Source organism: Condylostylus longicornis, unplaced genomic scaffold (assembly GCF_029603195.1).
Source record: "Condylostylus longicornis isolate FDR11 unplaced genomic scaffold, ASM2960319v2 ptg000055l, whole genome shotgun sequence".
Taxonomy (NCBI): Eukaryota; Metazoa; Arthropoda; class Insecta; order Diptera; family Dolichopodidae; genus Condylostylus; species Condylostylus longicornis.
The window spans coordinates 2,755,997-2,773,104 of NW_026578024.1; the positions used below are offsets into that span (position 1 = coordinate 2,755,997).

The 17,108-nt window shown below is 25.4% G+C and overlaps 1 protein-coding gene across 5 annotated transcripts in view; it reads left to right on the forward strand.

Moving 5' to 3' along the window:
- Window positions 1-918: 918 nt before the first annotated feature.
- LOC129612072 (probable serine/threonine-protein kinase DDB_G0282963) overlaps window positions 919-17,108 on the forward strand; it is a 142,416-nt gene continuing 126,226 nt past the window's right edge. For all 5 annotated transcript variants that reach the window (XM_055525547.1, XM_055525551.1, XM_055525548.1 and 2 more), the window contains exon 1: window positions 919-1,701. In XM_055525547.1, coding sequence (XP_055381522.1) covers window positions 923-1,701 — 779 coding nt within the window. In that variant the 5' untranslated portion in view covers window positions 919-922. The remainder of the gene's footprint in view (window positions 1,702-17,108) is intronic.

Here is a 17,108-nt window from a genome sequence, read left to right on the forward strand (position 1 = left end):
AGATGATGTTATATAAACTGGAGAACACAAATATTATGATAAATAATTTGTACTCACTAGTATCAGTGAATATTTAAGAAAGTTTTACATTTTTTCCTTTTTAAAATCTATCGGAAAAAATTCCATTTTATAAGTTTTAAAACTTACAAAAATTTCAAATTAAAATGAGCTGCAAGAAATGCACTCCTATTAAAATTATAACAACAGTTTTACATTAAAGTGAAGGAAAAGAAGGAGGAAAGAAAAACTTAAATATTTAATTTTGAAAGAAATAAAATGTTGAAATGTTTAAAGAATTTCAATGATAAAATTTATAATAAAAATAAAAATCATAGAATAAATAATAGCAGTAACAATAATAATAATAATTATAAAAAATTCTTAATAGCATCTGCATTAATATTTTATGACTGTCACCATCGCATTCATCACCATCACCATTATCCAATATTAAAATTCTATAGCATTATTGTTTTACTAAGAACAGCTTCTAACATAAGATTCAATGGAAATTTAAAATCTTTAGAAAATTTTATATTAAAATCAACAATAATTTTATTGCTTAAAACATTTTATGAAACACAAGCAATACTTTATAAATCTAGAAAAGTTTTTGACACTGCAGTTGCTTATTATACAAATGAAATAAAATCGAAATTAAAAATTATAACAGTAAGAATAATAATGTTTGAGAAAATTTTTAATAATTCAAAATGGTTGCGAAATATAAGTTGTCATAATATGACAATTGTATGACAAATAAAGAATGATCTTTAAAAATATTATATGGACACTTTACTTAAAAATAAGTGAAGTGACATAAAAAATAAAGCTACAAATTTTTAATTAGAATAAAAAGTGAAGATTGAATACAAAAATCAACAAAACACAAACATATTATATAAAATTTGAAAAGTATATTATGTCATCGAATTTTGTAACTGAAATCCTTCAAACAAGTATAACACCAACATCACCAATACGAATAACAAAAGCAACAGCAAAAACATCATCAATGATTGGAAATTTTAATAATAGTTTATTAAATACGACAACAGCAGCAGTAGCTACAACAACAAAAACCGCAACAACAACAGTAAGAGCAATAACAACAACTACAAAAGCAACATTAAAATCATTTACAACAAAATTAGCTGCAGCAGCAACATTTACAACAACAAGAACAATTGCTTCAGCAACAACAAATACAACATCATCAATAGGATCATCAACAGTTACAGCAACAACATCATCTTTATCATCACCGTTATCATTGTCTTCGTCGTCTATTTCATCACCATTATCATCATCTTTGTCAACATTAACAATATCTTCCACAACGTCATCACCATCTTCAATATCATCAGTGACAACATCATCAATTAGTGATAATAATTTTTTTATTAACAATAATTATAATTTATATAATAATATTAGTGTAAATAATACAAACGATATGATTAACGGTTCAAGACAATTATTTGCAACTGCTACAGCAACACAAACAACAACAGCAACAGCATTAAGTGCAGCAAATACAATAACAGAAATAACTTCATTAGATGAACATACACCAGCGCCAAATTGGAGTGATGTAACTGTATTAACTATTAAAGGTGTTATTTTTTGTACAATTATTATTGCAGCTGTATTAGGGAATGCACTCGTTATAATATCTGTACAACGTAATCGTAAGCTAAGGTAAGTCCGAAGAAATATTTTAAAAATATTATAAAATTTTATTTTGAAAAAATATTTTATTACTTCCTGTTCAAAATGTTTGCATAAAAAGCTAGTTACTCGTAATAATAACTAATAAGGAACAATTCTGAGTAATAACCAGTCCCTTCGGTATTGGTTTCATTTATGCTTGACTATATCCACACGTATATGTACGAGCACCTTTTTATTTTCAATTGAAAATTTTGGAAATTTTATTTTTGCATTACAAGTAAAAATTTTATTAAATTTTGACCTAAAACTTCTACTGACTTTTTGGAAAATGGAAGTTCAATTGAATTTTCGGAATAAAATAATATTCACCTCATATCTGAAGTTAGTAATCTAATCTCTTGAGATGTTTTCACTATGAAAATTTTATTAAATTAAACTAATAGAAATTTTTTAAATTGAAATTTTCCCAAAAACTTTTCTAGTTTTTTTAATTTCAAAAATATTAGAAATAAAATATTTTTGTTGGAAACTGAACAAAGTTCAAAATATTACTTTTGGATTTTAGGAGTTTTTTTGTTGAAATGAACTGAAATTATTGTGTCTGTTGAAGCGTTACAAGATTATAGTTGGAATTTCTTTAAAATTTCAAAGTTCAAAAACTAAATATTTGTTTAATAGGAAGAAGAAATAATAAATTATGTTATCAGAAAGTTAACAATAAAGTTTATTTTTACATTTTGAAAAGTTTTCGGAAGATTTAAGCAAATTAAGAGAAAAAACATAATGAACTCGTTCATAATTTGTAAAATTTTTCGAAAATTTTGTGTTCTATACATAATTATAATACGTAAACGTTTATAGTGTCAGAAAATATACGCTAATTGCCATTCTAGTGAATGCGAATACGATTACCATATAGTTGGTAACGGATAAAAATTTTCTGATTCACTAAAGTTAGCTTTAAATATAAGTGATGTCAAGATTGCCGGAGTTTCAATTCATTATTCGTTTCTATTAAAAATGCTCCTTCAGTTTCAAAACTAATCGTTTTCGATGTCAACCTCAAATGCTATTTCCATGTGGCATATCTAAACCTTTTTTCCCCAAATATCTAAAAATAAACGCTGCAATTGTATTAAGTAAGCACCAAATATTAATAGCACTCAAGTTATTTTTGTGAATTTTAAATGAAAATTTTTTAATTCTATAATAATCCTCAAAACGAGAACAATGATTTTTATTTTTAACCGATAGAAATGAAATTAATGAATTTATTCCATTAATTTTGTCTACAATGCATTCATTAGGAAATAATTTTTAACACAAAGCAATTTCAGTTAAATAAATTAAGGTGAATTTCCTGTGAACTTTAATTTTCATTATAATTAGGTTAATTATTGTTGGAAGGATGAATGGATGATTCATACTGAAATAATGATTTTTGACACAGAAAATATTTTAAATAAACAAACCATCAATTTATTATTCGACCACATCACTAAGAGAAATTGAATTGTGGTAAAAACTTTTACTAAAATCAACTGCACTTAATATAGATTAATTATTTTGATGGATTTGGGGCTTTTTTTTCCTTTGTGTATATGTTTACGTGTATGTTGGTATTAATAGAGAGCATTTATTCCATAACATTGTAATTATTTACGGTTTTATGAATACAACAGCATAGATATTAAGCTAAATAGTATTAGTAGTTTAAATATAATTAGAATTTTGTTGCAGAGACTTATAGTGTTAAGAATGTTGATGATATAGAGAGACTTTTGCTATGATAATTCTCGTGACACTATAATTGCAATAACAAACTAATATTTCGGGTGACTTTTATCGCAATCTTCTTTATAGAGTTAATAATAATTTTAAAAGTGCTTAATAGCTTATATTAAATAATTTATCTCTCTCAAACAGTTTAGACCTCATTTTATACTATTCTTTTTAAAAATCTTAAGGCTTTTAAGTCTTGAGACTGACGTTTGTATATAAAACTCCTAATTGTATATGAATAAAATTTTGTCTAATATACGAAGATAGCTAGCTTTTTAGTAAGAGCCTAATTTCTTAGGAACTGATTTCATAATGAAATAATTTTCACTTTAATAATAATTTTGTATGTGGATGCCTCTGCATATTAAAAATTTTTATAGTTTTGAATTTGGTAGCCATTAACAATTAAAGAGAAGCTTAAAATTGTATTCTACTTGTACAGCTCGAACTTTAGACCTCCAATTGAAATTGATTTATATAGATTCGTAGCCACTTTTTAAGAAATTAACATGATTTAAGATTGGTAGAATAATTTTCCTTTAAAAAACAAATTTTTTATTAATGAAACCAAAATAATTTTTTAAGAAAATTCGAATTTCAAGCACTTCATAATATTTCTGGAAAAATTGCTTCATTTCTTAAATTCATGTAATAGTCTTCTTTGACAAGATTTCAACAGGAAATTAAAATTAAAGATTTTTATTTAGATCGAAATTCATTTCCGGCCAAAACAAAAAATTGATTTACTTTAATCTCTCTATACCATCAAAAATTCAAAAATTATACTTTGTTTATGAAAGGTAATAAAAAATATTTTAATTTAAGTATTTAATTCCAAATAAAAAAATTTATTGAAAATTCAACATTGTTATTGGTATCCTTTTAAAAATCTTCTCATTTTCTTTTTTAATAATTCATTCAATTCAATTTAATTTTACGAAAAAAATTTCGATTTTAAAAATTGTCATTCAATAAATTCATAGTAAAAGCTATAAAACTCCTACACGTTTTGTTGAAACAAGAGGAAACTTGGAAACTCATAACAATTTTCTTGTGTTCTGTAACCTTCAAATTCAAAACGAATTTATTTTTATATATGGTTTTTTTCTTATTTACAAATATAATGAATTCTATAGTCTCTAGAGTCTAGGGGGGGATAAGAATATTAAAGAGATTTATACATATTGTTTATAACTATGTAACATGTGTACTACATCATATTGTTTAAAAGTTGAATGAAAAAACTGAACTTCTTCTACATGGTATGAAATTTTAAAATGTTTTTCCCTCAAGGATTCTTGTTTTTTTTTTTTGTTAATTCTGCTCAAATATTTGTAAATACATTTCACATATATTTTGTACACACATATTTTTATTGTACATATATAAAAAACGAATATTGTCTAATTTATCTAATATACATTTTTATACATCTGAGTATATTACGTATTTATATGAGTATGTGTACTTAGAATTTCTTAAGAATCCTTGAATATTAAAATTTACAAGCATATATATATATATATATATATATATATATATATATATATATATTTGTATAAATTTATGTAATAAGAAATTCATAAATTTATAAATGTAAAAAATGCGTAATTCTCATAAATTTCATAAATGACGAATATACAATGTTTGTATATATGTTTTTAGTATTCAATAAAACAAATCTATTTTTGGGGCTTATTCTGGTGTCAAAATATTATTTTGGTTCATGGAAGCAAAAATTTCTAGTATATTATGTGTATGTATATTTATTTAGTTTAATTATTCTGGAAAATTTTAATTTTTCATAATAAAATAAAATTTTATTTACATATTATTAATAAAAATCTTACGTTAACATTGTTTCAAATATTGAATACTGTGCTTAATTTTATTAATGTTGACGTTATAGTGTGAAAATCTGAGGCAAAGTGCAATTGAATTTTGGTAAAAATTTCAAAGAATTTAATAAAATTTGTGACAAAATCGTGTTTGCTCTCTCTATAGTATGCATATAATAATTAAGTATTATATAAGTTTAATAAATTCATAGGTCTATATTGATAATTCCAAAAGTAACCAAATAAAACTTTGATAATTGTACAATGGAAACCAGACTATTAACCATCGAGTCCGTTTCTTCGTCGAATTTCTGTTTTAATTGTGTTGAAAGAAGGCCATTTAATAGCTTTTCTAAATTTTTTAAATTCAACTTTAATTTTTTAAATTTAATTAAAATTTTCAGGAATAATTGCAAAAATGAAAAAAAATTTAATTGTGGCGACATTCCATGCATTTTATAACAATATTCATTATAGGGTCTTGAAATGTTCTTTCGTTTCACATGTGTATCTAGGGTGCTGTACCCTAGTTTTACTGACGTATTCAATTACGCATTATCAAATTTTTGTTGAAAATTTAAAACAGTGATTACTCATATTTAAACATCTTTTATTTACCTGTCTATATTGCTATAAATATGAAAAAGTAAGCAATATTTTTTATGACCGGCACTCCTTTATAAATCGCTCACCCGAATACCATGACACTTTGGGAAGTTTTTTAAAAAAATTCCAAGATGCTTTCTAAAAATTCTAGATGGTTTTTAGAAAATTTCGGGTATTGTTAAAAAGGAACAAGAAAATTTGTTGTAGCCTGTAGGAAATTTCGAGAATTCAGCCCTGCAAGGGCGCAGGTTTGAAAAAAGAAATAAAAATTTTAAATATAGTTCTTATATTGTATGTAGTAGTTTTTTATACATTTTTGTAAGTTTAAGAAGAAATTCATTAGAAGACAAATCTTTCCGGCTCCATCACCTGAGGTATTAAGAAAAATTATCTCAGTGCTTACGAGTATCTTTCGTTAAAATTCTGAATTCATCTTAATACAAGACAATTTTGGGTAAATTTACACACTGCTTCTATTTTTTTTTCCACTTCTAGAACAAGGTCAGAGTTTCATCCTCTTAACGGAGTATGATATAGTTATGTCGAAGCTTTCCATACCGATTTGTTTTTAACTAAAAACAAGAGTGAAATTCACAAAATTGTGAGTGCGGATTGTGAAAAGAGAATTCAAGTAACCATGAAAATAGTTACCCTACTAGAACTTTTTCTCTTGCTCAGATATTTCTCCTTCAGATTTAACTGTGTATTATAGTTCTGTTCATATGCCAGGATCATATTTTTCCTCGGGCAGTTTATTATTAAATGTAAATAATTTTTTCGTTTCCATTTAAAATCTAAAATTCTGCGATGTGAATAGAATTTTAATGATTTTTTTTTTTAAATTTTAAATAACGCATTTCATGTAAACTTTAAAGCACGTACGTACGTCTTAAATCGTTTAAAGTTTCACTGATTTATGTAAAATCGTTTTTTTTTTTAATAAAAATAAAATAAAATGTTTGTATATTTAATTTTAAAAGCCAAAAACACCTAAAAAAATACCCTTAAGATGTTCACACTAAAAAAAATATTATTTTATATTTTTTATAAATTATCCTTGAATATTTTTTTTGAAGGACATTCTAACTTGTTTGCAAAATGGTCCTTTTCTTTCATTTTAATATTTTATGTTGATGAAATACAAATCATCTTTTAATCTCTAAATAGTTCTTACCCACACTTTAATACGACAAGTTTCAGACTTTTTAGAAAAAGGAAAAAATCAAAATAAATTATGAAAATTATTATGGGGTAGCCTTCTAGTTTTCTTTTTTTTTGTTGTTGTATTTTGATTTGGCATTGACACATTATAAAATTTTATCAAAGACAAACTTTTCTTTGTATAAGAAAAGTAGTGAACTTTGTCATCCCAAGGAATTAAATTTCTACAATAAAAAAAAAGAAACGAAGAAATATTAAAGAGGTGATTTTTTTATGAATTTTATGAAGAAATCACTTTAATATTCTATGGGGCAAAAATGTGATGAGAGCATATGTTTTATAAAGTTTAGAAAGTTGATCATAATTATTATATTATGATGTCTTAAGAAAACTTATAGTTATTCAGAAGGGATTTGGAAAAGTATTAAATTTTAGAAGAATTTTAGAATTGTGTTTTAAAAATTAACATAACAATACAACTAGCTCTATATCTTATTTTATTTGTTCGTATCAGTGCGAAACATTAATCCCTAAAGACAATGCAACCCTATATTTAGAATTCAAATACAAAGGTGTTTAAATCACACTAAATTAACATTTACAATATAAAAATGAATTTTACTGAAATTTGTACAGTGTTGAGTTCATCAAAAGAGTACGAAATTCAATTATTTAACCTGGCTGAAGGGCTAATATGCAGATACACTCATTATTCATAGTAATAAAATATTTTTCCGCTTAATTCCAGTCTGTTTAGGTGTCGTTTTTTTCTTTTGTTTTTGTTTGTTGATTTTGCTTGAGGATATCTAATTATAAATTTTTGAAAATCTTTTTTCAGTTTTTATGAAATAAAAGATGAAAAATTTCATAAAAAAATGTTAATTTTTAAGGGTGTTAATTTTCGCACATGATTCCATAAAATGTTTTGCATTTTAATATATTTTTTTTTTTTTGTTTTGATAAATAAAAAATGATTCTATTGTTGATTTATATTTAAACATGTTAAGGATAGCAGTTGGTTTAAAAATTAAATGGAAGAGGGGTTGAAGCGTTTTCACACAACGCATTTCAATATTTTCTCCCACATTTTCGTTCATCATTTTATTATTGATCAGCTTTTTTCCTTTACGAAACCCAATAACTCTATTTTTGAGCAATTTAAGGAAATTCTAGAAATTTAGAGAAAAATATCAAATCTTGTTGTCAAAATCTAGTAGGGTTAAATTTTCTATTAAGTCGAAGATATCTGCTTACTTGAATTATTCTATTTGCACCTTAGTTTACTGTTGAATTTCTAAAATACAGAATAACTTTTGCCAAATGGAGCAATGGTACCATTTACTCTACCAATCCTTGGTAGAGTAAATGTAGTACTGAGGTTTTGAATGTTAGCATTGTTTAACTTTGATTTAATACGGTTTAGGTCAGTAAGATAAATTTGTATGTTTTCGTGCAAATCGGCGTCAGTACCAATTTATTTGTGTAAGTTTTAATTGACCAGCTATTACAATTAAAAATGACAAGGCAACAGCTATTGGGAAAGGTTACTGCTAGTACAGTTTGTTTTAAGAAGCAATCATAATAGAATTTACAAAAATAATTTTCACTTCTTGAAGGTCATTTCTCAAATCCTAACAAATTTCTCACTAATTTGATATTAAGCTCTTGTTATCGATTGGTTTCAAACACAATATTAAAATTTACACAACAGCTGCTGTCAGTTTTGTTAACGATAAAATATTGTTGAATTAATTTTTGATTCTTTTTTATTTCGCTTACGAAAATCCTTTTATAATAAACTAAATGAAAATTACAAGATCAAAAATAGAAAAACAAAGATGTCCTTGAAATATTCCTTTTCGTATTTTTTTTAACAGAATGTGATTTTTAAACAAAAAGGGACTTATGAAATAAATGAAAAAAAAATTAAAGAGCACAAAAAAAAGCAAAAGAAAACTGAAGAAGTTTTCGTTTCGTTCTTTTGTTCTCTATGAATTAGAAGAAAATTTTTTTCTTGTTCAATTTTACTAAAGAAAATTTAAGAAATAATTTTTTTTTGAAAAACCAATAAAATGGTTGTAAAATTTAAAAGTGAAAAAGAATTTTTTTAAAAATTTAATGGCACACATCCAAAAGTTTCATAAAAAGTAATTGCTGTTCAGTCCATTTTAAGGTTATGTAAAATACATAGAAAATTACTTGTGCTCTAATTGCTGTTAATAGGTTTGTGTTATTATATAACAAGACTTACACTGCTATGTAATTAAAACGTTCGTTCTATTTATGTATGTCTAAGGGTAAATGGGAAAAATATGTTTTTCTTTTTTGTTGAAGGGGGAAAAAAATAAGAGAAAAAAATTTTTAATAGTCAAGGTTGACGGGTATAAAATTGGTTTCGTACAAATTTCTCTTACAAAACTTTTGGGAAAATATGCTTTAAATTTTAATCTTGAAACTGGCTTTAAAATTAAAAAATTTTGAGGAAGTGGAATATAATTTATAGCTCAGATTACTGTCAGATAATTTACAGCAGACATTGTTTTGTTTCAAAGTATGTAACAGACATTTTCCTTTTCGAAGTTAAAATTAAAACATATAAATTAATAATTTTTCGATTACTTCACTTAAGAGGCTGTGTATTCAGAACAATGCGTGTTATATAGTGTCCTAGAATACTAGTACAATAAATTATTTAGATTTTTCAATCTTATGCCCGAATTATTAATATGCAAGCTTGAACACTAATGTTAAACAGGAAAGGAAGTTGTAGTTCTACTATGTAATTGCTTGTTTTTGTTTGCTCACGACTGAATTTAATAAGAAGAGCTGTAAATTATTCTGTAAGTAAATATTATTGTCTTTTCTAAATTTCTTTTCAACTTATGAACATTTCGCTAAATGCTTATGAGAATTTTCTGAAACTGGACAACCTTATTTGGGTTAATATTGGAAATAGAAAGCAGACGTTCCTGTTTGTATTATGTCAAAACCCGAATGGTATAAAACAAAGTGAAAAATTTTGCTATATGTATTCAAAATTCTTTTGCAAAATTTGGTAAGTGCCACACTTCGACAATTGCAATTTCGGAGATATCGGGCAAATATTCTGTCTTAATAATATAAATACGATAATATTTTTTAGTTCAAATGAATCAGAATGCAAATAACATATATGAAAATTAAATAAATCGGATATATTAGATAATTTTGGTCAATTCAATTAGGAATAACCACATAGATCCGTTCATAGAACGTAATTATATTTTCCTATTTGAATAATATGATTTTATAATTTGTTTATTATTGATTTATGGTTTAAATAGACTGAAAAGAATTTTGTTATTTTCGAAACAGTCATAATTTTTAGCACTTTTCCAAAAAATTTTTGAAAAAAAGTGCTTATTAGTTTCACTCTGTCCGTCCGTCCGTCCGTCCGTCCGTCCGTCCGTCCGTCCGTCCGTCCGTCCGTCCGTCCGTCTGTCCGTGTGTCTGTTTACAAAACTTCTACACCCTTGAAGATAGAAAGCTGAAATTTTGTACGTACATAGAGTTTTACTAGAAACTTATTTTCGTAGAACAAAATTTTTATCTATCTCCCCCCCCTTTAGAAATTATAACCCCCCGAAACCCTAAAAATGCCATTCTTTAACTATTTAGTGCAATGAAACCATAAGGATTTTTCAAATTTTGCAAAGGCAGAAAGGTAGTGGCTTGCTTCCCCTAGCGGGGTATACTAAAGGTTAACTTTAGAAAAACAAAATGGCCGCTCAAATTTACCGTTATCTAAAGTCCGTTTTTTCCAAATTTTTGATGTCGTTTATTATCTAGACCCCAACCTGTAGAAGCTTGAAATTTTATGGGCTTTTAGACATTAACAAATAGTTCATTTCGTTGGAAGAAAATTTTTTTCCATCTCCTTCCCCTCTCAAGTTATTGCCTCTTGAAATTTGTAAAATTTGAGTTTTTGACACCTTATATTTCCGAAACCGCAAGCTTTTTCAAATTTCTATAAACACAAAAAGCTAACGGTAAATTCCATGACATTAAAAAATATAATTATTTTTCTTAACTCACATAATTAAACCTTAAAATCGAGCATTACGTTAACCCCACTTTATATTAATTTTTGCTTTATTTCAAAGACTGCATAAATCGTTGATCCTAAATATATGCAATCCTAGAAAGAGTTTTGTATATGAATGAAAATAATTTTTAGAATGTGTGATAGGTATACGTAGACTGTATTTAAAAGCAGAATTTTCACTTGCTGAAGGGAAAAGTGCTACAATACAAACCATTGGTTTGACCCAACTTTATTATATATATACATAAGTATCTGTTCTAAAATATTGAAAATATATAAAAAATAAGGGTAAATTTTTATTTAAATTTTTATTAAATTCTGTCAGTGTAAAATATAAAATCAAACAGGCATATCTTGAAATAAGACAATTTATGCTTCCCAAGCATGAGGAAATGTATTTAAATCAAATACTTGCCATCCAAAATTCGGTGCATTCACACGACTTTCATTATTGTGAGGTAAGCAATGCTGTCAGTAAAAAGTTGAAAGTAGTTGGTTGCTGTAATGGAGCCTTGGTTGCATTTTGCAACAATTCTTCCTATTTAATTTATCAACTCTCGTCCAAATTATAAATTTCGGCGTTTTAAAGTATCACCTACACAATTTCAATGCATTAAAATGAACTAACTTTTTAAGTATACTGGAAAACTTTTAAAAAATGTTGCATATTTTTAATTCATCAATTATATATTTTTTTTATAATAATTATGTAAATCTCTTGTGTAAGTGCATATTTTAAGGGTGTGTAAGTTAACACATGCACCTATAGTATTCAATAATATTTTATTTTCCAAATTTGATTAGGTTGCAATCAATTTAGCATACGATAAATTTGTTATTAAAATTGATTTTTTATTGCTTAATATGCAATATTTTTATTATAAAAAGCTTGTAATTATTAAAGAAAAACCAGAATAAAGATAACATTAAACCTTAAACGTTCTTTCTTATTTAAACACTGTGAACCAAGCCATTATTATATCCAAGGTGAGGCTGCCTTAGACACAGTGTAATTTTAAATAAGAACAAGGAACTATTAACTTGTACAACCAGTTGAACAATGTTAATTTAAGTTACATAAATTTATGTAAGATCTATTTTGATAAAATAATATATTGTTTTGCATTCAATTATTACTCTGAAGTCAAAAATCGAGGGAAGAATGTTCAAGAATTGGAAACAAAAAAGGGAAACAATATGGTTAGCAAGGTAATAAATTTAATTTGGGTTTTAATAATTTGCCACGCTAAATCTGATATATCACGCCATTTCATTGAATATTCTCTTTTAAATCCGATTTGGCTATTTTAAAAATTAATACCTACTATTTAAGTTCCAATCAACTCTACTTTTGAAAGCTTAAAATGATGTCGAGATATTGATTTCAAAATCAAGCCCACTTTTATAAGGGACATTTCAGATATTATAAGATATTGCAGGAGGGGGGGGGGGGTCTGAAAATTTCGAATTTTTTATTAGTTGGTTTGTCTTCGTACCACAGAAATTTAGTTTTTTCCTTAGCTGGCTAATTGTTAAGGCCAGTTTAGAACAACAAATTAACAATCACAAATCTGTTAATGTTACTGCAAAAATGTGCAAGCCGAATCTTTTGCAACATTTTAATATAAAATCACTTTCGCTTAGAATGTAAGTCAATTATAAATTTTTCATATTATAAAATCAAACAATAAAAATATTGTTATTTCAGAATATTTTTATATTCTATATGAACAAGATTATTGAATCTTTGAAATATTTTCTTAACATTATGCACTTGCAGAAGAAGAATTTTGTATCATAAAATTTAACATGATTGACTATACGTGTAACTGTTCAAAGCATTATTTTAATGGAAAACTTCCCTATACTAGATCATAAAACTTATTATAGATTTTTGAAGAGTGCATTGAATTATAGATATAGCTAGTTCGATTATTTTTTGCTTCTCCATTCAGCAATTTTATATTCTTCTTGTGTATTATAAAGTGAACTCGTTTATTCTTTATTTGTTTTATTCATGGATTTTTTTTTTCAGACTTAACTAATTTACAGAAGCAACTTAATAAATATTGATGGAGTGCATCCATTCAAAAACAGAATCTGTCATTTCCAAGCATTTCATTTTCCAATTTTTTTTTCTTTTGTACTATTTTTCCATAGTATTTTTGTTTATAGTTTTGATAACTTTATTGTTTTACATTTTTTTTTTCCTCACATTCTAAAATAGATTCTATATATGAAAAGAGAAAAGAATTAAATAAAAGAATGATGAATCGGAAAGAATGAAGGGGTTAAAGGGAGAAACAAAATTTCAATTTTATTTACTTATACTAAATGAAAAATCAGAGTAAAAAACTAAAAAAAAAACCAGCAAAATTTTCTACATAATAGTAAATTTTAAACAAGAACATGGATGAATTGCTAAACATTTATTGGAGGTCATAAAACACAATATTTTACGAGTTGATTATGTTTTTTTCCCCTCTTATGCTTGTTGTTATTTGCTCTATTTTGTTAATAAACTATGTATTATGGCTCTTAAGCTTCTGAAGCAGAACGTTTCTACAAGCGCTTATTTTCAGTTATTTTATTTTTTCAATTGTTTTGGGTTCTATAGAATCTTTTCACATTTTACTTATAGAATATTTTGATACAGGTTTGTTGTTTCAGTGCTAATATAACAAATTAGATTAATAAATGCATTTTTGATGCTACAGGTATGCAATGAATTCAAAGAATTTTGATGATTTCATCAAGTGATTTTGTCAGTTAAAAAATTAAGTAGAAGTTATTTTTAAATTTAGCTTCTTTATATTTAAAATATGGGAAGAATTAATGATTTTACAGATTCTTGATGGAAAATTTTTATTTTATTGTATTCTTTGCCAGTGCTTTTTCAACTCCAATTGCCTTAAATAAATATTTAATCATATTTTGATTTGAAGTAAATCTATATTAAAATTATATTGTGTGCAAAATTTTAATGTTCCTGAATTCATAATGTAGCACAAAATTTGAACAGGAAATTTAATTAAATCCAAAGAATTTAAGATTTCTAGTATCATCGACACGCGGTTAAAAACGCTGCAATTTTGTCAGTATAAATTGATGCAATTAATTTTGAACTAATTTGCTGCAAATTAACAATACAAATCTCAAAATTTTTTTTAACCTCTACTTTGCAGTTTTAATGAACTATTTCCTTCATTATTAATATCATTAAAAATATTATTAATTTTGAATACATAGATGCATATTTTAATATTATCATACTACTATTTAAACTATAGGAAAACCTTAAATACTAGAATAAATTCACACTTCATATTAATGATTTTCATGGAAAATTTCATGAAAATTGGTGATCACTTAAAATTTTAATTAAAAATCAAAAAATTTCTATTGTTTTTACACTTTGCGAACATTCATGGTCTGAAGAATAGAAACGCTTACATTGGAATGGGATGAAATTTTCATATAGTGGTACCTCTGCACTTATATGCTTTGGAAATTTATTATCTCATTTAAATTTTAATTTATTTCTAGAAAAATTGAATTTCATTTTTCTCATTAACAGACATTTAAAATCCTTACATATACCCGTATTATGTGTATACATATGTACATAATATATGTGTATATATGAATTTTACAACAGAACTAATAAAATTTGAATTTTAATTCCATTTCAATTCAATTAAATCAAATTATTGCCCTTACTCTTATTCGTTTTTGTTTTTTAATTGCAATTTTTTTTTTAGTAATTTAAGTATACTAGAAAACTATAACGAAATTGTATGTATGTGCATATATAGTTAGCATAATTTATTTTATGCAGATGCAAAATTTATTTCTTACATAACCTTTTATAATGTTTAAATTTGAAAATAAAATTTCAATTATAATTTTTGAATTGGGATCATTTTTAGTTTCATTTTATCAAGTATCTTTTAGTAAATTTTCTTCAACTGGAAAATTATGTACTCAAATTTAAGTTTGAATGTGCAAAATGTTGTGTGGTAGCGCTTTTCTAAATCAAGTTTTATATTTTTGTAATAAACTTATAACAGTGACACCATTATTTGATTATTCTACTGATTATGTTGTAAAGTCACTCAATAACTCTTTAAATATATTTATTTAAAGTTGAGTTTCGCCGAATAACATTAAAAAGTCATCCGGCTGGGTTTAGACAACAAACATTTTTCATAAGATTTACCGAAATTGTTTAATTTTGTTTTGGAACTACAACTATAGTATGAGGTTGGCACTACCATAAACTTTTTTAATGTAATTTATTTAATTAATTTAATTTTAATTTCTTTGCACTACTTGCACCCTCTCCAATCAATATAATATTGGCAATTTCCGATCATAAAGAATTTCTGGTAAGACCATTACTTTACTGCTATGCGAAAGTAAATATAAACCATATGTACATATACATACATACTTATATAAAACAATTTTAATTTACATATAAGACCAATATTTTGCAAAAATATTTTAAAAATATTATTTTAAGTATTGTTGAGGACTACTGAATAATTGAACAGGATTTCTTCTTCGAAATTGAATCGAAAATTTTTAAAATGTTATTTTATCAAATTTTCCAAGTAGTAAGAAGGAAAAACATTTGCAAAAGTAATGATGAATTCACAATAAAATTGTTTTCATACATAATTTATAATGACTATGTCAGTATGTATATGTAGTTTCCGATCGGAACAAGAAGTGAATTTATTTAGTTTTTTATACAAATAAATTTTGTAAATGCATTTTTTTTGTCGAAATAGATCTTGTACTTCAGAATGTGAAAATAAATTCTTAAAAACTCTTGAAAAAAAACTTCTAATTCCAAAGGTTTTTTTTTTTTTTTGAATTAAGTAGTTTTATTAAAAATTCAATTTTGACTTGAATATTAGTCTGAATTGTAAAAAATAAATAATTTTTTTTTTCCTTATGTTGTTTTGAAAACTTCAATTTAACGTCATTTGTACATAAGTTTTTATTTTTATAATGCATACTTTATATGTATATACATTATGTATGAGTGCGTATGCGAATTTGATTTGAAAGTAAGATGACAATAAAGTTTTGCAATTCAATTACGAAAAGAAATTTGTACATGTAGTTTCTGATGCTAATCGCTGATTGGAAAAATGTAAATTCAGAAATCTTAATTGAACTATACGGCATTGAACTAGTATAGAATAACTATATAATCAGCTTAGCTTATCTAGCATATTGCGGATCAAAAACGAATAAAGGAGAGCGTTTATAAGGTTTATCATTTCTTTATAATTCCGTCTCTGTTCCAGTTATGAACTTATTACTCTGTTCCAGTCTCTGTTCCAGTTATAAAGTTTAAGGACCAGCTTCTGTTAGGATAATATGTATTCTTATAAATTATTTAATTATTGTTGGTCTTCTTCCCTTAATAACTTGTGAGACAAGATTTTGAAAAAAAAAGGAGGGCTTTTCAGTGGTTTCTGGTAAGCGTTATGTTAGAACAAATACAATGACGTTGCTTAATAATGTTGTATAGTAATAAATGAAATCCTAATAAAAATTTTTGCTAATTTAAAAATATTAAAATTAATTTATAAAAAATTGACTTATTTATTAATTTTTACAAATATTTTTGAGGTTAATTATAGAAAAAAAAGGATTTTGTTTTTATTGAAAATTTATTGCTTGAAACTTGGATTTTGTTTGACCATTGTTTAAATTTTATCTGACCATTGGTGCAGTGGTCAGGCACCGGCCCTTTAACCGAAGGGTCTCGGGTTCAAACCCCGGTCAGGTCACTATAAAAATTATATTCAATATTATATAACTTAATATGCAATACTAATAAATATTATACAAGTAATTTTCAAATATTCATAATATTCGATACCAAAGACTAAGAAAAATAAACAGTAAATATTAATAACCTCAAATAATTAATATAAATAAAA